The sequence below is a fragment of the Hypanus sabinus genome, chromosome 7 (assembly GCF_030144855.1).
Source record: "Hypanus sabinus isolate sHypSab1 chromosome 7, sHypSab1.hap1, whole genome shotgun sequence".
NCBI lineage: Eukaryota > Metazoa > Chordata > Chondrichthyes > Myliobatiformes > Dasyatidae > Hypanus > Hypanus sabinus.
Window position 1 is genome coordinate 1,294,315 of NC_082712.1, and position 25,075 is coordinate 1,319,389.

General features: G+C 43.0%; 1 protein-coding gene across 5 annotated transcripts in view; it reads left to right on the forward strand.

Annotated features, from left to right (window-relative positions):
- Positions 1 to 25,075, forward strand: part of LOC132396489 (nipped-B-like protein) — a 531,210-nt gene that overhangs the window by 286,205 nt on the left and 219,930 nt on the right. For all 5 annotated transcript variants that reach the window (XM_059974034.1, XM_059974035.1, XM_059974036.1 and 2 more), the window contains one exon: positions 6,717 to 6,755. In XM_059974034.1, the coding sequence (XP_059830017.1) occupies positions 6,717 to 6,755 (39 nt within the window). The remainder of the gene's footprint in view (positions 1 to 6,716; positions 6,756 to 25,075) is intronic.

Genomic DNA, 25,075 nt, shown 5'->3' on the forward strand with positions numbered 1-25,075 from the left:
AAAGAACTGGGAAATTGATGGAAGAGTTAAGGGGCTAGAGAAGGTAGAATCTTATAGAGGGTAGAAGACTGGAAGAAAGGGAAGGGGGAGGAGCACCAGAGGGAGGTGATGGGCAGGTAAGGTGGGAGAGGGAAACAGGAATGGTGAAGGGGAGGGGGGCAATTACTGGAAGTTTGAGAAATTATTGTTCATGCCATCAGGTTGTAGGCTACCCAGACAGAATATAAGTTGTTGACGCTCCAACCTGAGTCTGGCTCATCGTGGTAGTAGAGGAGGCCATGAATTGACATGTTTCTAATCCCTTATTTGCATACATAGAATGGCAATCATGACACGTTCTTCAGTTTTTACTAACCAATGAAACTACACAGCATTCAATCCATTATTTACCTTGAATCTGATCAAAAGTAGCCAGTTATTGATTAGTGAAGTTATAGTCCACTTGAAAGGTGCACTTTTCAGTCTTTCATTGGCATCCTTTTCTTGGTATGTTTGGTGTCCTTGGGTCCCATTGTGCAAAGTGAAGCTATGCCACTCAGCACAGTTGATTGCAAAGGTGGTGTGCAGACACTTTCAGATTCCATCCATCTTGCCTATTGGTTTAACCTTATGCCATCTAGCTGGAAATGTGGATGATTTATTAGTATTATTGTTGATCATCCCATCTGTGTCCACCACAAGCTTGTTTCCCTTAATGAAGTCTCCCCCTAGAGTGGCCTCCACATCAAGGAAACCAAACTGAAAAGCTCCAATCCAGTCAACACCCTGGTTCACCTCCTTTGCACCCTGTAAGATTCTTCTGACAACATGACAACCAAAACAATGCATGGTATTCTTAGCTGTGGCCTAACCAATGATTTTTAATGTTGTACCATAACCTCTCAGCTCTTACACTCTACTTCAGTGAGTGAGAGCATATTACTGCCTTCAGTATCCCGTGCTGCAATCCATAGACAGCATTAGATTTGTAGACCTCAATATTCCTTGATGTTGTACCATTCATTCTGTATATCATGCCCTCATTAGTCCTCCCAAATTGTATCACCTCACAATTAACAGCATTAAAGCCTTTTGCCATTGCTCTGCCTACCTTACCCCCTCATTGAATCATAGACTCGTACAGCATGGAATCAGGCTCTGGCCCAACTGGTGAATACTGATTAAGATACATATCCAAACTGGTCCTATTTAGAGTCAGAAAATATGACAATACAGAAACAGGCCCTTCTGCCATCTAGACCAGACCAACTTGATCTACCTGCACCTGGACCATATCCCTCTAAACCCATCCAAGTTATGTACCATCTAAACTTCTCTTAAATGTTACGATTGAATCACATCTACATTTCTGCTGGCAGCTCATTCCACACTTGCATCACCCTCTGAGTAAAGAAATTTCTTCTTACATTCCCCTTAAGTATTTTGTCTTTCAAGTTAAATCTGTGACTGCTATTCTACTGTCGCCCATCTTGAGTTAGAAAAAACAGCACCAATCCCTGTGGAGCACCACTAATTACAGACCTCCAGTCAGAGAGGCAACCACCTACTACTGCCCTCTGGCTTCTCCTGCTAAGCCAATGTTGAATCCATCCTGAATGACTTTAACCTGCTGGTCCACCCTTCTGCAACAATTCTTGTGAGATGTTTGCTTGCTAGGTATTTTTGCTACGATCCATGTAGACAATGTCCACCACCTTCCTCTTTATCAAGTTTCTTGGTAAACTCCTCAAAAAAACTTAATAAGATTAGTTAGACATAAGTGATGGTGCACAAAGTCATGTTGACTATCACTAATCAGGCCCTGTCTATTCAAATACTTAATATCCTGTCCCTTAGAATACCTTTAAGTAATTTACTCAAGACTGATGTCAGGCTCACTGACCAATTTTTTATATTATTTGTGGACTTGTGAATGAAAGATGTATGATTAACATCTTGTTACTGCATGTAACAAGCAATAAGGGTCCCAGCACAAATCCTTGGGTACACCAATGGTCACAGGCTTCCAATTACAAAAACAACTCTCTTCCATTACCCTCGGCTATCCATGACAATTTTTGAGTCATTTTTAGATCTAGATTTTGACACTTTGGATACCATTTGCTCTTACTTCTTGAACCAGACTCCAATTAGGGACCTAGCTGAATACCTTATTTATGACGGTATAGACTGCATCAATCACACTGCTATCTATATTTAATGCACTTTAGTACCTCATTGAAAAATCCATCAAGTTGTTCAGAGAGTTTGCTGTGTTAACAAAATCATACTATTCATTAATTATTCCTTGAGATACTAAGTGAAGTTGTCTGCCTTATTCTCGCCGTCCTTATTGAATGAAAGTTCCACATTTGTTGCCTTCCAGTTATCAGATAGTTCATTTATAGTTATAAAGCTGTACAGTATAGTATAGAAAAAAAGATCATTCAATCCACCTTGTCCATGCTGCCCACTGCAACAATCTATGCTAATTCCATTTACCTTCTTTTGCCCTGACAATTCAAGTGCTTGTCTAGCTGCTCAGTAAATGTTATGAAAGTATCTGCCTCCATCACCTCCTCAAACTGTACATTCCAGTTCACAACCATTGTATTTATAAATTAAAAACCTCCTCAGATTGCTAAACATGTACCTCCACATAGGCGTAAAAGATTTTTACTATCTATACCCCTCATTGTTTTGTATACTTCTTTTTGGTTACACTTGATTTCCCCTACTCCAGGGAAATTTAATCCATACTATCATGTCTTCCTTAGAGTCGTGGCAAAATCCTGGTGAATCTCCTCTGTACCCCTGGAGTTGCAATCACATTCTTCCTGTAGTGTGGCAGCTATGGCCTAATCTTTCTTCCATGGTCCATTGTCCTCTTCGATCAGATTCTCTTTCTCTTTAGCCTTTTACCTCTTTCACCTATCACTAGCCAGCTTGTTTCTGCCCACACCTCCTTATTCTGACTTCTGCCTCCTTCCAATCCTTTTGAAGTGTCCTGGCCCAAAACATGGTTTGTTTATTTGGTTTGGTTCTGCCTAACTTGCTGAGCTCCTCCAGTATTCTATGTGTGTGGCCTTACCAGTGTTTTAATGTGACATTCCAGCTTTTATTGTCAGTGCTACAATTGTGAAGGACAGCATTACATGTCATTTCTTTACCACCCCAGCTAATTGTATTGCCACTTTCCTGAATTTATGAACTTGTACTCCTCTGTTCATAAATTCTTCCTAGGACCCTGCCATTTACTGTACTGCCCTCTAAACTATACAACCTCTTGCATTTATGAGGATGAAATTCTGTTAACTGTTCTACATCATGTTGTAGCCATAAACAATGCTCCTTGCTACACGTAACACCATCAGTTTTCATGACATCTACAAACAGTAGTTGTACATTCACATCTGAGTCTTTCTGACGATTGAAAAAATCTTGTCAGAGCCCATCAATCTCCTCCCATGGAGACACAGATACCAGAGCTCCTGCCTCAGCTCCAACAATGTAGTTTCAAACTCAACATCTTGTCTCATTTGTGCAGTTTACTGGTTTCTTTCAAGTGCTCCATTTTCCTCCTGCTCCCCAAAGATGTTGATGTTGGTATGCTCATTGGCCACTGTATCCTACCCCTAGTGTACGTGGTGGAAATTGATGGGAATGTGGAGACAAGAAGTTACAGAGAAAATTAGTGTGAATAGAAATGTTTGAGGAAATATCAACATGTATGTTGTCAGGTCCTGGGGCATTTTTCCATTTTTATTGATAACATATTCTTGAAGTTTGCAGTATCCATGTCTAAATTCTCCAACAATGCTGTCCTTCTCATTAGTGAACACTGATGAAAAATATTCATTGAAAACCTCAGCTTTTTCCTCTGGCTTAAAGCACAGATTGCTCCTTTCATCTCAAATGCTCGATTACATGGTTATGCTCTTGGTTTTCATATATTTATTAATACTTTGCCATCTTCATAATAGCATTTCTATTGTTCACAAAGGTATTTATGCTCCCTTAATTTTTTTTTCAAATTAACATTTTTATCTTGTTGGGCTTCCCCTCTTGTTCGTTCTCCATACCAATAGTTCAATAGTTCCATTTATTATCAGAGGATATGCACAATATGCAGCTTGAAATTCTTGCTTCTCACAGACAACAAAAACAAAATACTCAAAAGAATGAGTGACAGTAAGACATTAGAACCCCCAAAGTCCCCTTCTCACTGTCCCCCTCCCCCACTTATTTCAGCAAAAACCATCAGCTGCCACCACCCACCAAGCAATAACAAAGCCCCCAACAGAGACCATGCTCTGCAGTACAACAAAAACTAATCATTCACCCGACAATTTGACATGTGCTCTCCCCTTACTAAAGGAGCAGAGAGGCGTCACTCAGTGAGAAGGCAGCCAAAAACAAAACAACTCACTGATTACAGTGTTAAAGTCTGTTGAGTCCTTTTATTTGAGATCTCTGAGTTGCAAATCGGCTACAAAGGCTGCCCATCAAGGCCTCTGGTAGCCTCTGTGCCTGATATTCCGTTTTCTTCTGCAATGCTTCAGTCAGCAACACCAGCCAAGAATCAACTCATGCACAGGGCCACGAAACCTCAGAACCCTGAAGGTGTGCCCATCTTCTAGGCCGTGCCCCTGTCAATGTGCCCCAGAAGTGGGTCCCATTGCCACAAAGAACCATAGTTTGAGTGAGGGTGCTGGTCAAGGGCACCAACTGAACCCCATTCACCTTGAAAAGGAAAGAAAGAAGCATTAAATATAGAAATTAAGTTATTTCCGCAGATGAGCTCAGTGACGCTGCTCAATATTTCTTGACACTTGGTGTTTCTTGGACTCCTTCACTTACCTTCAATTTCACCTTTACAGGAACACGTTGGCCCTGAAAGCTGATTATTTCACTTTGAATGATTCTCACTTGTTAAAGATACACTTATCTAGAAGTAGTTGCTCCAGTCTGCATTTGCTCAGTCCTATATTACTGAGTTCTATATTTTCCAGTCCATCCTTATCTCTCTCCTTACCAACCTTGCCTATAGGGCTTCATTTATCTACGATCTCTATTAATGATTTGGAGAGAGAGATTTAAAGGGTTAGCAGGACACAGAGTGCAAATCTGAATGTTGAGAAGTTGGTTAATGAAATATAATCTATGAAGTTATCTATGTTAGAAGGAGAATGAAAAAGCAGATTATTATTTATATGGAATACAATAAACTTTTAATTGTAATGGGATCTGAGAGTCCTATAAGTGTGAGGTTTTTAACTAAGATAGAGAAGTTGAAAGATTATTATCTAAATAAAAAGGATAGCAGATGTTCACTGTACAGAGGGATTTAGGTGTACTCATGTATGAATCATAATGTTGGCAGGCAGAAACAATGAGTGGTTAAATGGACAAATGACATGTTGATCTTTATTGCAGAGCAGTTTAGGAATACAGAAGCTTTTAGGACCTTAAGACAAAGCAGAATTAGGCCATCTGGCCCATCGAGTCTACTCCACCATTCAATCAGGGCTGATCCTTTTTTCTATCTCCTCCTCAACCCCAGTTCCCAGCCTTTTCCCCATAGCTTTTGATGCCATGTCTGATCAATAACAAACTGCTTGATTGTTCTTAGTACAATTTGTTTTTGTTACAAACTGCTGGTGAGACTACACCTGGCGTACTGCATACAGCTTAGGTTCCTTTGACAGAATGGAGTAGTACTGGAGAGAGTTCAATGGCAGTATACCAGGCCAAATCCTGATGAGGAAGGTGTTTAGCAGAAAGAGGGGTGATCTTAATGAAACTTGAGGGATGCTAAGGGCCACAAGGTGTTTCCACTTGTGTCAGAGTCGGAACACAATTTCAAGGTAAGGGGCAAGTCATTTAAACTGGGGTACATAAAAATTTCTTCTCTCAGAGAGTGGTGAAGAGTTGTTGAGGCCTTCTTATTGGAAGTATTAACATTGGACATGGATATATTTTTGAAAGGTTGGGGATTGAGTCATATGAAAATCTGGCACAAAGGAGGAGTTGAGATCAAAGGTTGATAAGCCATGATCATATTGACTGCACTTGAGGCGGCAGTGTGGAGTTGAGGCAGCAGGTGACCTCCTGCCACCACAATTTGTGCTTGTGTGTAAGATGGAAAGTTCAGATGCAGCAAATAATTGGGAATGCTGATGAAACATTGTCATTATTAGGAGGGATTGTAAGATACACGCAGGGGAATTTGCCAAATGCTGACAAGACTTCGTGCAGACTTAGTCTCCATACTAAAGGGGAAAGTGCTTGCAATGGAGTTGGTGCAAAGAAGGTTCACTGGGTTGATTCCTGACGAGATAAATCAAGTGTATGTAGGTTGTCAATACACTCATTGGGACTTAGAAGATTGAGTAATCTTAGATTTACTCTAAGGATCTGTGAATGGGATGGTCATTGAACATAAAATAGAGATTAACAAATATTTCAACTGCAAGAAAATCTCAGAGTATGGGGACAGAGTGTAAGAGTTTGTGGACCAATAACGGATCAGCCATGATCTTGCTGTATTGACAGAGCAGGCTTGAGATTAGATTGGTCCTGCTCTGCCACTTTCATTCTATGTTATATGTCAAGATACTGTGAGGAAAGGCATTTATGGCCAGTAATCTCATAGGTATACTCCTTTTATGATGAATTGCAAATTTTATCATAGAACATGTAACAGCACCGGTAACTTGCATCTGCTTACTTCACAGCAACGTCCAAACACCAGGAGGAGAATCGCTTTCATTCAAGTAAGTGAAGTAACCTAGCATCATCACTGAAGAGACAGTAAAGCATAACATTGTGTTGTTTACATGAGCTAAGTGAGTGGGCAAGAGGGTAAATATTTGAGCTCTGGTCCAGTTTAATACTTTACCTGATATTATGTGTATGATTCTGTATGGCGTGCTTGTAATTTTAGTCTTGTGCTGGCTTGGTTTGAAACAAAGGTTTTGTATGTAAACAGTGCTGCAAGGTGTAGTAATGTTATTGTTCACCTATTTATTCTGCTTACAAAGCCCATCGTGTTATGCTAGCTCTAAACATTCCAGTCAATTCCTAACTATGACTAAAAAAAAACCCTGAAATGCTGGCAGAACTCAGCAGGCCAGACAGCATCTATGGGAGGAGGTAATAACGACGTTTCGGGCTGAAACCCTTCATCGGGAGTGAAGTAACATGGGATGGTCGAGGGGGGGATAAGAAGTGGGGGGAGGGATAGAGAGCTGGGAAGTGATAGGCTGGGGGAAGGTGGAGAATTATGGGAAATAAAAGAGAAAGAAAGGTAGGGCTAGGGGGAGAGATTATAGTGAGGGGGAAAAAAGAGAAAGAAAGAGAACCAGACTAAAATAATAGATAGGGATCGGGGTAAGGGTGGGGGGCAGGGGTATCAACAGAGGTCAGTGAGTTGGATGTTCATGCTGGCAGGAGGGAGGCTACCTAGGCGGAAGATACGGTATTGCTCCATCAACCTGCGTGCGGCCTCATCTTGACGATAGAGGAGGCCATGGACAGACATTTTGGAGTGGGATTGGTCTGTGGAATTGGAAGTTTGTGGCCACAGGGAGATCCCGCCACTGCTGGAGGACCGAGCGCCGGTGTTCAATGAAACGGTCTCCCAGTCTGCAGCGGGTCTCCCCAATGTATAAATTGCCACATCGGGAGCACCAGATACAATATATCATCCCAGTTGACTTGTAGGTGAAGTGGTGCCTCACCTGAAAGGACTGTCTGGGGTGTAGGATAGTGGTGAGGGAAGAAGTGTGGGGGCAGGTGTAGCACTTCTTCCATTTGCAGGGATGAGTGCCCGGAGGAGGTCCGTGGGGAGGGATGGGGGAGAATGAATGGACAAGGGAGTTGTGTAGGGAGCGATCTCTGCAGAAAGCCGAGAGTGGGGGGGGGGGGGGGGGGAAGATGTGGCTGGTGGTGGGATCACGTAGGAGGTGGCGGAAGTTATGGAGGATTATGCGTTGGATCTGTAGGCTGGTAGGGTGATAGGTGAGGACCAGGGGGGACTCTATCCCTGGTGGGCTAGCGGGGGGATGGGGTGAGGGCAGAGGTGCATGAAATATGGGAGACGCGATGGAGGGCAGAGTTGATAGTGGACGAAGGGAAGCCCCTTTCTTTAAAAAAGGAAGACTATTTCTATTTTCCCTAACTATGACTTATTTCTTTGTAATCTGTTCTGTCATACATAGAAACGTAGAAAACCTACAGCATAGTACTGGCCCCTCGGCCCACAAGGTTGTGCCGAACATTTCCCTACCCTAGAAATTTCTAGGCTTACCTATAGCCCTCTTTTTCTAAGCTCCATGTACCTATCCAAAAGTCTCATAAAAGACTGCCTCCTCCACCTTTGCTGGCAGCCCATTCCACGCACTCACCTCTCTCTGAGTAAAAAAACTTACCCCTGACATCTCCTCTGTACCACTCCCCAGCATCTTAAACCTGTGTCCTCTTGTGGCAACCATTTCAGCTACATCTACTGCCCTTCCTTAGAACCATAGAACCATTTTTCTGCCTAGTCCCATTAACCTGCACCTGGACCATATCCCTACATGCACCTCTCATCCATGTACCTGTCCAAGTTTTTCTTAAATGTGAAAAGTGAGCCCGCACTTACTACTTCATCTGGCAGCTCATTCCACACTCCCAACACTCTCTGTGTGAAGAAGCCCCCCCCAATGTTCCGTTTAAACTTTCCTCCCTTTACCCTTAACCCATGTCCTCTGGTTTTTTTCTCCCTGAACCTCAGTGGAAAAAGCCTGCTTGCATTCACTCTATCCATACCCATCATAATTTTACATATCTTTATCAAGTCTCCCTACATTCTTCTACACTCCAGGAAATAAAGTCCTAACCTATTCAACCTTTCTCTGTAATTCAATTTCTCAAGTCCCGCCAACATCCTTGTAAACCTTCTCTGCACTCTTTCAACCTTATTAATATCCTTCCTGTAATTAGGTGACCAAAACTGTACACAATACTCCAAATTCAGCCTCACCAATGCCTCACCATAACATTCCAACTCTTATACTCAATATTTTGATTTATAAAGGCCAATGGCCCAAAAGCTCTCTTTACTACCCTACCTACCTATCTATCTATCTACACTTTTAGGGAATTTTGTATCTGTCTTCCCAGATCCCTCTGTTCTACTGAACTCCTCAGTGCCCTACCATTTATCTTGTATGTTCTACCTTGGTTTTTCCTGCCAAAGTGCAATACCTCACACTTGTCTGTATTAAACTCCATCTGCCATTTTTCCAGCTGGTCCAGATCCTTCTGCAAGCTTTGAAAACCTTCCTCACTGTCCACTACACCTCCAATCTTCGTATCATCAGCGAATTTGCTGATCCAATTTACCACATTATTATCCAGATCATTGATATAGATGACATATAACAATGGACCCAGCACTGATCCCTGTGGCACCCCACTAGTCACAGGCCTCTACTCAGAGAAGCAATCTTCCACTTCCGCTCTCTGACTTCTCCCATTGAGCCAATGTCTAATCCAGTTTACTACCTGACAATGTATACCTAGTGACTGAATCTTCCTAACTAATCTCCCATGCGGGATCTTGTCAAAGGCTTTACTGAAGTCCATGTAGACAACATCCGCTGCCTTCCCTTCATCCACGTTCCTTGTAACCTCCTCAAAAAACTCTTAATAGATTTATTAAACATGACACACACAAAGCTGTGTTGACTCTCCCTAATAAGTTCCTGACTATCTAAATACTTGTAGATCCTATCTCTTAGTACTCCTTCCAATAATTTACCTACTACCGACGTCAAACTTACCGGCCTATAATTTCCTGGATTACTTTTGGAGCCTTTTTTAAACAATGGAACAACATGGGCTATTCTCCAGTCCTCCGGCACCTCATCCATAGATACCAACATTTTAAATATATCAGCCAGGGCCCCTGCAATTTCAACATTAGTCTGCTTCAAGGTCCAAGGGAATACCATGTCAGGTCCTGGGGATTTATCTACTCTGATTTGCCTCAAGGTAGCAAGCACCTCCTCCTCTTCAATCTGTATTGATTCCATGACCTGGCTACTTGTTTGCCTTATTTCCGTTGACTCCATGCCAGTTTGCTTAGTAAATACAGACGCAAAAAAAAACCATTTAAGATCTCCCCCATTTTTTTGATTCCATACATAGCCGACCACTCTGATCTTCAAGAGGACCAATTTTATCCCTTACTATCGTTTTACTCTTAATATACCTGTAGAAGCTCTTTGGATTATCCTTCATCTTGACTAGCAAAGCTACTTCATGTCTTTTGCCTCCCTCCCTGTCCTTTCTGAATCTAAAACCCAGCACTTGAAGTAAGCATTCCTGTCCCTGAGCCATCCAAGTCTCTGTAATGGCCACCACATCATATCTCTAGGTACTGATCCACGCTCTAAGCTCATCTGCTTTGTTCACAACACTCATTGCGTTAAAATATTTACATCTCAAACATTTGGTTTGAGCGCGTCCCTTCTTTATCACCTGCCTATCCTTCCTCACGCTCTGTCTCCTGTCTCACTCTATTTGAGAGCCAGATGCCTCTTCCCAGTCTCTTCAGTTTGGGACCTAAGAACATTTCTGTCACATACAAACCTTTGATATATGTCCATACAAGCAGTCCTCGCATAACCTTTATCCTCTTCCATCTCACCATCTGCTCTAACACTCTGGTTCCATTCCCCCGCAAATCTAGTTTAACCCTCCCCCCACCGGCCGGAGCAGCACTGGATAACCTACCAGCAAGGATGTTCGTCCCCTTCCAGTTCAGGTGCAAACCGCCCCATCGGAACAGGTCCCACCTTCCCTGGTGCAAAGCTCAATTGTCCAGAAACATGAGGCTCTCCCTCCTGCACCATCTCCTTAGCCATGTATTTCACTGCATTATATTCCTATTTTTAGACTCACTAGCCCATGGCACGGGGAGCAATCCTGAGATTGCAACCCTGGAGGTCCTGTCCTTCAACTTTGCACCTAACTCCCTAAACTCTCTTAGCAAGACCTCCTCCTTCCTATCCACATTATTGGTCCCTCCGTGGACCATGACAAGTGGCTGCTCACTCTCCATCCTGAGAATACCGAGAACTCGATCCAAGATATCGCGGACCCTGGCACCAGGGAGGCAACAGACCATCCAAAGTTCTCGATCTCTCCCACAGAACGTCTTATCTGTCCCCCTAACTATCGAATCCCCTATCGTTACAACTCTCCTCTTTTTCCTCCTTCCTTTCTGAGCTGAGGGTCCAGTCTCAGTGCAAGAGACGTGACCACTGCAACTTGTCCCTGGTAGGTCATCCGTACCAACAGTATCCAAAATGGTAGGTATACTTATTGTTGATGGGTACAGCCACAGGGGTGCTCTGCTCTTCCTGCCTATTCCCCTTCCCTCTCCTGACAGTCACCCAGCTATCTGCCTCCTGACAGTTAAGGGTAACTATCTCCCTGAAACTCCTGTCTATTTCTGCCTCTGCCTGCCGAATGATCCAAAGTTCATCCAGCTCCAGCTCCAGTTCCCTAACTCAGTTTATCAGGAGCTGCAGCTGGATGCACCTTTTACAGGTGTAGTCATCAGGGACAATTGTGCTGTCCCTGACTTACCACATCCTGCATACGGAGCAGTCATTTGCCCTAACTGCTGCCTCCATTACCTACTCCTAAGTTAATTAAATTAATTAAAGGAACTTACCCGGCCTTACCTCACTGGGAGCAAGCTCATCCTCAGCCTCTGCTCGCCAAAGCCTCAAAGTTCCACTCCTATCCTGAGCCACTCACACCACTGGCCACTCCTCCTCAGTTATCTGTCCTTTTATTTGTCCCTGACAATTATCTCAAGACCCCTTCGCTCCTCCTCTTCCTGCTGCAACAGTTTCTCAATCACACTGTCCCGAATTCCCGTTGCGTGTGCCTTTTTAAAGCATGCTCACCTCAGCTGCTTCCCGGTACTCAGCGCTCTCACAAGCCCTTCGCTCCTCCTCTTCCTGCTGTTATGGTTTCTCGATCATACATGCTTATTAACATCCTCTAGTTCTGCCAGCAGTCATCTATGTTACACTAGCCAATTAATCTAACTACCAGCACAGCTCTGCCATGTAGAAAAACCCCAGAGTACCCAGGAAAATTCCACACACTCTTAGGGACAACTTACAACCTGCACACAAATGAATATTACTGCAGCTGTACATACGTAGCAATTGTGCTTTGTTGGGAAAAAAATTACTGATTTTCTATAAAAGGAAATGGGTCTATTTTGTCTGTATGTGGAAGTCTAATGCATTTGATAAGTTATAACATAGAGTTATAGAGAAGTACAATGCAGAAACGGGCCCTATGGGCCATTTGGTCCATGTCGAAAACCATTTAAACTGCCTACTCTCAATGACCTGCACCAGGACCATAGCCCTCTTTATCGCTACTATCCATGTACGTATCCAAACTTCCTTTAAATTTGAAATAGAGTCCACATGTGCCACTTGCGCTGGCAGCTCATCCCACACTTTCACGACGCTCTGACTGAAGAAGTTTCCCCTCATGTTCATCTTAAACTTCTCACCTTTCACCCTTAACTTATGACCTCTGGTTGTGCCACTCAACATCAGTAGGAAAAGCCTGCTTGCATTAATCCTATTATACCCCTCATAATTTTGGATACCTCTGTCAAACCTCCTGTTAATCTTCTATGTTCTGAAGAATACAGTCCGAACCTGTTCAAACTTTCCCTAAAACTCGGGTCCTCTAGCCTCGGCGCCATCCTTGTAAATTTCCTGTACACTCTTTCAACCTTGTTTACATCTTTCCTATAGGTAGTTGACCAAGACTGCATAGAATACTCCAGATTAGGCCCCACCAATGGCTTATACAACTTCAACATAACATCCCATCTAGGAATAACTGTGCATAATTCCCTGAAAGTGGAGTCTCATGTAGATAGGGTGGTGAAGAGGGCTTTTGGAACGCTGGTCTTTATAAATCAAAGCATTGAGTACAGAAGTTGGGATGTAATGCTAAAGTTGTACAAGGCATTGGTAAGGCCAAATTTGGAATATTGTGTGCAGTTCTGGTCACCGAATTATAGGAAAGATATCAATAAATTAGAGAGAGTGCAGAGACGATTTACTAGGATGTTACCTGGGTTTCAGCAATTAAGTTACAGAGAAAGGTTGAACAAGTTAGGTCTCTATTCATTGGAGCGTAGAAGGTTGAGGGGGGATTAGATCGAGGTATTTAAAATTTTGAGAGGGATAGATAGAGTTGACGTGAACAGGCTGTTTCCATTGAGAGTAGGGGAGATTCAAACTAGAGGACATGATTTGAGAGTTAGGGGGCAGAAGTTTAAGGGAAACACGAGGGGGTATTTCTTTACTCAAAGAGTGATAGCTGTGTGGAACGAGCTTCCTGTAGAAGTAGTAGAGGCCAGTTCAGTTGTGTCATTTAAGGTAAAATTGGATAGGTATATGGACAGGAAAGGAGTGGAGGGTTATGGGCTGAGTGCGGGTAGGTGGGACTAGGTGAGATTAAGGGTTCGGCACGGACTAGGAGGGCCAAGATGGCCTGTTTCCGTGCTGTGATTGTTATTTGGTTATATGTACTCAAAATAGGTTCAACGGTTCATTTATTATCAAAGTATGCAACTCTCCAGATAGCCATGAAACCAAGATAGAAAAGAATGGCAGAATGATTATCATTTCCTAAATTCCTCCTCCCCACACAAAAAAAAAACCAAACAGAAACGTAACAGGCACATTGATCCCCAAAAATCCCCCTCCCTATACAAAAAAGAGCAAGATCGGATGAAAAACATAGAATATAAAAAATTATAAGAATGGAATAAAAGCCCATATTCATATCCAAAACACAAAAAACCTGCGTAACATTCTCTGGCAGTGGCAGCCTTTCTCCTCTCCAGCAGCAGAACAATCCCACCAGCAATCATTGATTTATGAAGACCAAAGTGCCAAAAACTTTCTTTACAACCCTATCTATCTCTGATGCCACTTTCTACGAATTATGTACCTGTATTCCCAGATTCCTTTGTTTGACCACACTCTTCAGTTCCCTACTGTTCACTCTGTAAGACCTTCCCCTCATTATGCAATGTGCAAAACTTAACATTTGTCTGCATTAAATTCCGTCTGCCATTTTTCAGTCCATTTTTCCAGCTAATTCAGATCCCTCTATACCCCATATCTTGGTTTCCTGCACAAATTTTCTAATCCAGTTAGCCACATTATCATCCAGCTCAAGCACCAATCCCTATGGCATGCCAACAGTCACAGGCCTCCAGTCGAAAAGGCAGCTCCGTACAACTTGCTGACTTCTCCTACAAAGCCATTGTGTAATCCAATTTGCTACCTCATCCTGAATGCTGAACAACTGAAACTTCTTGACCAGCCTCCCATGTGGGACCTTGTCAAATGCCTACCAAAGTCTGTGTAGACAACATCAGCTGCCTTGCCTTCATCCACTTTCGTGGTAGCTTCCTCAAAAAACACAAAGAGATTGGTTAGGTATGACCTACCACACCCGAGGACATTCTGACTATCTTTAATGTCCGTGTTTATCCAAATACTTGTATATCCATTCCTTAGAATACCCTCCATTAACTTTCCCACAACTGATGTCAGAATCTCAGGGTTATAATTTCCTGGTTTTTATCTTTTATTTGGACTTCACAGAGCTGGGTGCTAAGTTAAAGGGCAGGACCTCCCGGATTGTGATCTCAGGATTGTTACCTGTGCTATGTGCTCTTAAGGCCAGAACAATAGACAATAAGTGCAGAAGTAGACCATTTGGCCCCTCGAGCCTGCACCGCCATTCTGAGATCATGGCTGATCAACTACTATCAATACCTGGTTGCTGCCTTGTCCCCATATCCCTTGATTTCCCCTATCCATAAGATACCTATCTAGCTCCTTCTTGAAAGCATCCAGAGAATTGGCCTCCACTGCCTTCCGAGGTAGTGCATTCCAGACCCCCACAACTCTCTGGGAGAAGAAGTTTTTCCTTAACTCTGTCCTAAATGACCTACCCCTTATTCTCAAACCATGCCCTCTGGCACTGGACTCTCCCAGCATCTGGAACATATTTCCTGCCTCTATCTTGTTCAATCCCTTAATAATCTTATATGTTGCAATCAGATCCCCTCTCAACCTCCTTAATTCCTGAGTGTACAAGCCCAGTTTCTCTAACTTCTCTGCGTAAGACAGTCCGGACATCCCAGGAATTAACCTCATGAATCTACGCTGCACTTCCTCTACAGCCAGGATGTCCTTCCTTAACCCTGGAGACCAAAACTGTACACAATACTCCAGGTGTGGTCTCACCAGGGCCCTGTACAAATGCAAAGGGATTTCCTTACTCTTATACTCAATTCCCTTTGTAATAAAGGCTAACATTCCATTAGCCTTCTTCACTGGGAAGAACTAGGAAGATAATACTGGTTAACACATAGTGTAGGAGGGAGAGCATAAGATTTTTGGATCATTGGATTCTGTTCCAGGGAAAGAGGGACTTGCACAGAAGCATCTGAGCTGGAGGCGAACAATATCCTAGTTGGAAGTTTTGTTAATGCTTCACCGTGGGGTTTAAACTAGAGTTGTAGGGGGATGGGAACCAGAGTGCCAGAACAATTGGTGGAGAGGTTGTGAAGGCAGATGTTGTTAAGACCTCAAAGTCAGTAATCAAAATGTTGGGCATGGCATCAAATATACCAGCTAGTGTTCTGAGCTGAGTGTATTTCAAAGACCATAAGACATAGGAGCAAAAGTAGGCCATTTGGCCCATCAAGTCTGCTCTGCCATTCAAGCATGGGCTGATCCAATTCTTCCAGATATCCCCACTCCCCTTCCCTCTCCCCATACCCTTTGATGCCCTGGCTAATCAAGAACCTATCTATCTCTGCCTTAAATGCACCCAGTGACGTAGCCTTCACAGCTGCTTGCGGCAACAAATTCCACAGATTTACTACCCTCCTACTAAAGAAATTTCTCCACATCTTAGTTCTAAAAGGACGTCCTCCAATCCTGAAGTCGTGCCCTCTTGTCCTGGACTCCGCTACCATGGGAAATAAATTAGCCATATCTAATCTGTTAAGCCCTTTTAACATTCAGAATGTTTCTATGAGATTCCCCCTAACTCTCCTGAACCCCAGGAAATACAACCCAAGAGCTGCCAGGCATTCCTCATATGGTAACCCTATCATTCCTGGAATTATTCTCATGAATCTTCTCTGAATCCTCTCCAATGTCAGTACATCCTTTCTAAAATAAGGAGCCCAAAACTGCACACGATACTCCCAAGTGAGGTCTCACAAGTGCCTTATAGAGCCTCAACATCACATCTCTGCTCTTAAAATTCTATATCTCTAGAAATGAATGCCAACACTGCATTTGCCTTCTGCACCACCGACTCAATCTGGAGGTTAACCTTTAGGGTATCCTGCACAAGGATTCCCAAGTCCCTTTGCATCTCTGCATTTTGAATTCTCTCCCCATCTAAATAATAGTCTGCTCATTTATTTCTTCCACCAGAGAGCATGACCATACACTTTCCAACATTGTATTTCATTTGCCACTTCTTCGCCCATTTCCCTAAAGCAAGAAATATCGTAGGAATGGCGAATAAGTTCAGTGCATGGATCAGCACTGGAATTATGCCATTGTAGCCAGTAGTGAGTCTTGGTTGCAGGATTGGCACTTCAGCATTCCAGAGTTCCATTGCTTTAGACATGATAGAGTGGAAGGGATTAAAGGAAAAAGGGTGGCATTACAAATCAGAGAAAATATCATGGAAGTGCTCCTTGAGGGTGGATGGAAGAACTCGACAGGTGAGATTTATGGGTGGAACTGAGAAATATTAAATGCATGGCCAAGTTAATAGGGCTATATTACACACCAGCCAACACTCCTAGCAATTTAGAGGAACAAATTTATAAAGAGATCATAGACTGTTGCAAGAAACATACTCTAGTTTATGTTGAAGATGTATATGGTATATGATTTCAACTCTTCACATATTGACTAGAAATCCCATGCTATAAAAGGACTAGATGGGATAGAGTTTGTCAAATGTGTTCAAGTAATTTTCCTTCATCAGTATATAGAAGTTCCAATGGGAGAGCGCATGTTACTTGATCTGCTATAAGGGAATGAGACAGAGCAGGTATCAGAAGTTTGTGTAGGGAAACACTTTGCATCCAATGACCACAGTGCAATTAGTTTCAAAGTAAGTACAGGCAGTCCTCGGGTTACAAATGAGTTCCGTTCCTGAGTCCATATTTAATTCGGTTTTGTACGTCAGTCGGAACAATACGGTATTATTTAGCATCAGTTAGTCAAACGTTTGTCTTAGTATATAGTATATATTTTACCTTTCTATGCATATAAAACACTTAAGAAATGTATTCTCACTTTATCCTTTAAAATTGTTCCAATCGTTGACCGGCTGTAGCTTAATGCTTTTCCAATGACCAATGTTGTTTTACCTCTTTCCAAACGCTTGATTATTTCCACTTTATTTTCAATCGTAATCGCTTCCCGTCAACAGAACAGAAACACTGCGGGTGGCAGGCCCCAAGCTTTGCCGGGTCCTAAGGACCACCGCACTGAGACAGGTTAAATGGGACAAGCGGGGGCTATGCTGTGCTGACAAGTGGGTATTTGATCCTCCACAATATTCCATGTGGGAATTTAAACCGGAGGTGGAGGTGACTTTTTTTTACGAGGTCGAGTTGCAAACTCAACATCAACCCAGCGTGAATGGAGAACGCACTTGGGAGTGGTCTGTCACTGGATCGAAGTCGGGAATCTCCATTCTCGAGCCCAGCGCTGATCTCACTGCGCCACCAGCCGACTGGTAAAGGGGGGCGGGGTCAGGGTGTATCTTGCTAAGAAAAATCCAAGCGAAATACAAAGTTACACACTGAGCACAGTGTCAATGATGACTTAAAATGGCGGACAGCGTTCTCCTTCCTCGGTTCATCAGTACGAGTTGTTTGTAAGTCGGACATTCGTAACTCAGGGACTACCTGTATGCAATAAGATAGGACTGCTCTATGAAGTAGCTTTTCAAAGCTTGCAGAGAGATTTAGGCCATTTAGAAGAGTGGGCTGAAAGATGGCAGATGGAATTTAATGCTGATAACTGTGAGGTGCTATATTTTGGTAGGACTAATCAAAGTAGGACTTACATGGTAAATGTTAGGGCATTGAGGAATGCAGTGGAACAGAGTGATCTAGGAATAATGGTGCATAGTTCCCTGAAGATGGAATCTCATGTGGATTCCATCTCAGGTGAAGAAAGCTTTTGGTATGCTGCCCTTTATAAAGCAGAGCATTGAGTATAGGAGTTGGGATGTAATGTTAAAATTGTACAAGGCATTGGTAAGGTCAAATTTGGAGCATTGTGTACAGTTCTAGTCACCGAATTATAGGAAAGATGTCAACAAATTAGAGAGAGTACAGAAGAGATTTACTAGAATGTTACCTGGGTTTCAGCACCTAAGTTACAGAGAATGGTTGAACAAGTTAGGTCTTTATTCTTTGGAGCATAGAAGGTTGAGGGGGGGACTTGATAGAGGTATTTAAAATTATGAGGGGGTTAGATAGAGTTGACGTGGAGAGGCTTTTTCCATTGAGAGAAGGGGAGATTCAAACAGAGGGCAAGAGTTTAGAGTAACATGAGGGGGAACTTGTTTACTCAGTGAGTGGTAGCTGTGTGGTACGAGCTTCCAGTAGAAATGGTAGAGGCAGGTTCAATAATGTCATTAAAAGTAAAATTGGATAGGTATATGGACAGGAAAGGAATGGAGGGTTATGGGCTGAGTGCAGGTTGGTGGGACTAGGTGAGAGTAAGCGTTTGGCACAGACTAGAAGGGCCAAGATGGCCTGTTACCATGCTGTAATTGTTATATGGTCAGTGGGTTGAGATTCTGAATTGGAGAAAAGCCAATTTTGATGGGATCAGAAATGATCTGGCAAGTGTGGATTTGGAAGGGCTGTTTTCGGGCAAAAGTGTACTTGGAAAGTGGGAGCCTCCAAAAGTGAAATTTTGAGAGTACAAAGCTTGTATATGCTTGTCAGAATAAAAGGTAAAGACAAGTAGAGGAGGGAACCTTGGTTTTCAAAAGATACTGAGGTCCTGGTTATGAGAGAAAGGGGTCCTAGCAAGTGTGGGCAAGTAGGAATAAATGAGGTGCTGATGGAGAATAAGAAATGCACGAGAGCAGTTAAGAAACAAGGAAGGCCAAAAGAAAGCAGGAATTTGCTCCAGCAGATAAGGTGAAAGAGAATCCTAAGGGTTTCTACAGATGTTTGATTGCAAGGGACAGAATTGGTCCACTGGAAGACCAGAATGGTAATCCAAGTGTGGTGCTAAAACAGGTGGGGGAGTTCTAAAATGCAATTTTTGCATCTATATTTACTTGGGAGACCACAGAGAATCTATTAAAGTGAAGATAAGAAAATTGTTTTGATTGGTAGGTGAGACTTGAACTAGGGGACAGAGCCGGAATATTTGGGGAAGTAGATTTAGAATGGAGATGAGCAGGAAGTGCTTTTCCCAGAGAGTGGTGAATCTATAGAATTCTCTGCCTAATGAGCAGTAGAGGCTACCTCAGTAAATATATTTAAGACATGGTTGGATAGATTTTTGCATACTAGGGGAATTGAGAGTTAGGGGAAAGGCAGATAGGTGGAGATGAGTCCATGGCCAGATTAGCCATGATCTTATTGAATGGCAGAGCAGGCTTGATTGGCCACATGGCCTACTCCTGCTCCTAGTTCTAATATTCTGTTGAAGTGAAGTAAAGCGTTTCATGGATACTATACAGGTTACAGGGGAGGAGGTGTTTGCTACCATGAAGCAAATCAGGGCCTTCCAACCCTACGGGAGGTAAGTGCAGAAAATGCCGGAGCCCTAGAAACATAGAAAACCTAGAGCACAATACAGGCCCTTTGGCCCACAAAATTGTGCTAAACACGTCCCTACCTTAAAAATTACTAGGGTTACCTGTAGCCCTCTATTTTACTAAGCTCCAAGTACCTATCTAAAAGCCTCTTAAAAGACCCTATTGTATCCACCTCCACCACAGTCACTGGCAGCCCATTCCACGCACTCACCACTCTCTGAGTAAAAAAAACTTACCCTTGACATCTCCTCTGTACCTACTCCCACGCACCTTAAACCTGTGTCCTTTTGTGGCAACCATTTCAGCCCTGGGAAAAAGCCTCTGACTATCCACAAGATCAGCACCTCTCAACATCTTATACACCTCTATCAGGTCACCTCTCATCCTCCGTCGCTCCAAGGAGAAAAGGCCGCGTTCACTCAACCTATTCTCATAAGGCATGCTCCTCAGTCCAGGCAACATCCTTGTAACTCTCCTCTGCACCCTTTCTATGGCTTCCACATCATTCCTGTAGAGAGGTGACCAGAACTGAGCACAGTGCTCCAAGTGGGGTCTGATCAAGAGAAAGAGTCCTGTAGAACTGCAACTTTACCTCTTGGCTACTAAGCTCAATCCCACGATTGATGAAGGCCAGTTCACCCATACGCCTTCTTAACCGTAGAGTCAACCTGCACAGCTGCTTTGAGAGTCCTATGGACATGGACCCCAAGATCCCACTGATCCTCCACACTGCCAAGAGTCTTATCATTAATAGTATATTCTGCCATTATATTTGACCTACCAAAATGAACCACATTGCACTTATCTGGGTTGAACTCCATCTGCCACTTCTCAGCCAGGTTTTGCATCCTATCAATGTCCTGCTGTAACCTCTAACAGCCCTCCACACTATCCACAACACTTTCCAACCTTTGTGTCATTAGTAAACTTACTAACCCATCCCTCCACTTCCTCATCCAGGTCATTTATAAAAATCATGAAGAGTAAGTGTCCCTGAGGCACTCCACTGGTAACCAACCTCCATGCAGAATATGACCTGTCTACTACCACTCTTTGTCTTCTGTGGGCAAGCCAGTTCTTGATCCTCAAAGCAATGTCCCCTCAGATTCCATGCCTCTTTACTTTCTCAGTAAGCCTTGCTTAGGGTACCTTATCAAATGCCTTGCTGAAATCCTTATACACTACATTTACTGCTCTTCCTTCATCAATGTGTTTAGTCACATCCTCAAAAAATTCAAACTCTCTCGTAAAGCACAACCTGCCCTGTACAAAGCCATGCTGATTACTCCTAATCATATTATACAGTACCTCTCCAAATGTTCATAAATCCTGCCTCTCAGGATCTTCTCCCTCAACTTACCAACCACTGAAGTAAGACTCACTGGTCTATAATTTGCTGGGCTATCTCTGCTCCCTTTCTTGAATAAGGGAACAACATCCACAACCCTCCTCTGGAACCTCTCCCGTCCCCATTGATGATGCAAAGATCATCACCAGAGGCTCAGCAATTTCCTCCCTCGCCTCCCGCAGTAGCCTGGGGGTACATTTTGTCCGGTCCCGGCGACATATCCAGCTTGATGCTTTCCAAATGTTCCAGCATATCCTCTTTCTTTATATTTACATGTTCAAGCTTTTCAGTCTGCTGCAAGTCATCACTACAATCCCTAAGATCCTTTACCATAGTGAATACTGAAGTATTCATTAAGTTCTCCTGTTTCCTCCAGTTCCATACACACTTTCCCACTGTCACATTTGATAGGTCCTATTCTTTCACATCTTATCCTCTTGCTCTTCACATACTTGTAGAATGCCTTGGAGTTTTCCTTAATTCTACCCACCAAGACCTTCTCATGGTCCCTTTTGGCTCTTCTAATTTCCTTCTTAAGCTCCTTCCTAGTAGCCTTATAAGCTTCATTTCCCAATACCAAATCAAGTACAGCCTCTCCTCTTGTAGGCTTATCTACATACTGTGTCAAGAAACCTTCCTGAACACACCTAACAAACTCCACCCCATTTAAACCTCTTGCTCTAGGGAGATGCCAATCGATATTTGGGAAATTAAAATTTCCCATTATGACAACTCTGTTGTTATTACATCTTTCCAGGATCTGTTTCCCTATCTGCTCCTCAATATCCCTGTTACTATTAGGCGGCCTATAAAAAACACCCAGTAAAGTTATTGTCCCCTTCCTGTTCCTAATCTCCACCCACAGAGACTTTGTAGACAGTCCCTCCATGCACCTTTTCTGCAGCTGTGACACTATCTCTGATCAACAATGCCACGCCCCCACCTCTTTTGCCTCTCTCGCTGTACTTTCCAACCAATCCTGTCCCTGAGCCATCCAAATCTCTGTAATGACCACCACATCATATCTCCAAGTACTGATCCACGCTCCAAGCTCATCCGCTTTGTTCACAACACTCCTCGCGTTAAAATAGACACATCTCAAGCCTTTGGTCTGAGCGTGTCCCTTCTCTATCACCTGCCTATCCTCCCTCTCGCACTGTCTACAAGCTTTCTCTGTTTGTGAGCTAACCTCCTCTTCTCCAGTCTCTTCAGTTTTTGGTTCCCACTCCCCCCCCCCCACCCCAACAATTCTAGTTTAAATTAGTAGAGATATTTCAAACATTCTCAGCAACAGAGATGTACCAGAGGATTGGAGGATAGCCAACATAGTTCTGCTGTTCAAGAAATGTTCTAAAAATACACCAGCAAACTAGGGGCTGGTGAGCCTGACATCAGTACAGTAGTGGGAAAATTTTTGGAAGATATTCTGGGTACCAGATATATGTAACTATTTGGATAGACATGGACTGATTAGCATGGTTTCGTGTGTGGTAGGCAAGGCAGTGGGTGTTGTATACGTGGACTTTAGCAAGGCATTTGACAAGATCTCGCATGGGAGGTTGGTCAAGAAGGTTCAGTTGTTCTGCATTCAGGATAAAGTAGTAAACTGGACTAGACTTTGGCCTCGTGGGAGAAGCCAGTGGTGGTAGATAATTTCCTCTCTGATTGGAAGCCTGTGACTTGTGGTGTGCAGCAAGGGAGACTTTCATAGCTTGTAGTGGGATCTGAACCCTGCTGGAATTTAATGCACACAAGTGCATGGTGTTCTACTTCATTCGAATCAACTGGGGGGGGGGGGGGGGAAGATTCTTACTAAGGAGTGTAGAAGAACAAAGGGATCTGGGAATACAAGTCCATAACTTTTTGAAATTGGCGTCACAGGTAGATAGGGTTTCAAAGTAAGCATTGCCACATAAATCAAAGTATTGCGTACAGGAGGCAAGGTATTCTATTGAAGATGGACAAGACATTGGTGAGGCCTAATCTGGAGTATTGTGTGCAGTTTTGGTCCCCTACCTACAGCAAAGAGTACAGAGAAAATTTAAAGGATGTTGCTGGGTCTTGAGGGCCTGAGTTATAAGGGAAGATTGAATATGTTAGGACATGGAAGATTGAGAGGAGATTCGATAGAGGTATCCAAAATTATGAGGGGTATTGATAAGGTTAATGCAAGCAGGCTATTCCCACTGATGTTGGGTAGGACTACAACCAGAGGTCGTGGGTTGAGGGTGAAAGGTGTGGTTTAAGGAGAACACGAGGAGAAACCTCTTCAGTCAGAGGGTTGTGAGAGTGTGGGATGAGCTGCTAGTGCAAGTGGTGCATGTGAGCTCGATTTCAAAGTTTAATAGAAGTTTCCATAGGTACATGGATAGTAGGGATATGGAGGGCTATGGTCCTGGTGCAGGTCAATAGGGGAGGGTAGTTTAAATGGTTTTGACATGAACTAGATGTGGGCGAAGGTCCTGTTTCTGTGTTGTACTTCTCTGTCCCTGTGGTCAAATGGCAGAGCAGTCATGATGGGCAGAATTGTTTAATTCTGCTCCAATATCTTTTGTTTTTATGGTTTGCAAATGGCACAAATGATAGCATGGCTAATCGAAGGTTACAGAATGATCTTGATCAAATGCTGAGTTGGAGAACCAATGGTATTTAATCCTGATTTATACCATGTATGGCAGGGCCCCGGGGAGATGAGAGATGCTGGCTTTGAGTAGCTGGGGCACAGAAAAATAACAGCATTCATGGCACAGCATTAAGCACTTTGGTTACGTCATGATTGGAACATAGTTTGCAGTTCTGGTAACACATTATAGGAAGGATGTGATTGTATTGGAATGGGAATTGATCAGAATGTTGCTTTGGGTGGAATAGTTTCTCTAAGGATAGTAGACAGGCTGAGTTTGTTTATATTTGGGGTAGAAGAGTTTGTGCAGTGACCTAGTAAAAGTATGCAAAATTGTGAGATGCATAGTTTGTATGGATAGTGATACATTTTTCCCCATAATGGTGACATCTCAAGCTATAGTTCATTGGTTTTAGTTGAGAAATAAGATGATTTGAGGGCATTCTTTTCACTCACAGGGTGGTGACAAACTACAGTGCCTGATCTGATAAAGTGGTGGAGGTAATTTCTCCAGTACAGTTATCTTTGGAGAAAATAACTGAGTTCATGTTTCAGAGCAGTGACATTTGTTAATCATTTACTATATATGTGGCTCACTAAATTAAGGTGGGGACCAATAGAGGGTTTTGCTGATAAAGGAGGAAGCAATGATAGAATGTTGTGGGATAAAGGATCACTATTTAGCGCTAATCCAGAGGATTGTGTACATTTTAGAGTTCTCTATTTTGGAGTACCATTAATGTTCAAGGCTGAGAGTTTGGGCTTTTAAATGACCAAGGAAAGGATTTGAGAATGAAGAAGAAATTATAACAATTCACAGCATAGAGCATATTTTTTTTAAAATTAACTTTATTTGTCTCATGGACATTAAAACACAGTGGAAAGAATTGTGTGTGTTGAGCAATACAGTCCAAATGTGCTGGGGGTAAACCCGCAAATATCACGATGCTTTCGGCACCAACCTGTCATGCCCACTACTTACTAACCCTAACACTTTGGAATGTTGTTTAGAAGGTGGGCAGACTCAGAAACCCTAGCTGTCATTGGGAGAACATAGAAATGCCTCAAAGACAGCAGCAGGAATCAAACCAGGATCTTCTAATTGCTGGCCCTGTAAAGTGTTACACTCAATGCTAGGCTACTGTGTAGACAGCATTATTGTATATGATAGAACAGAT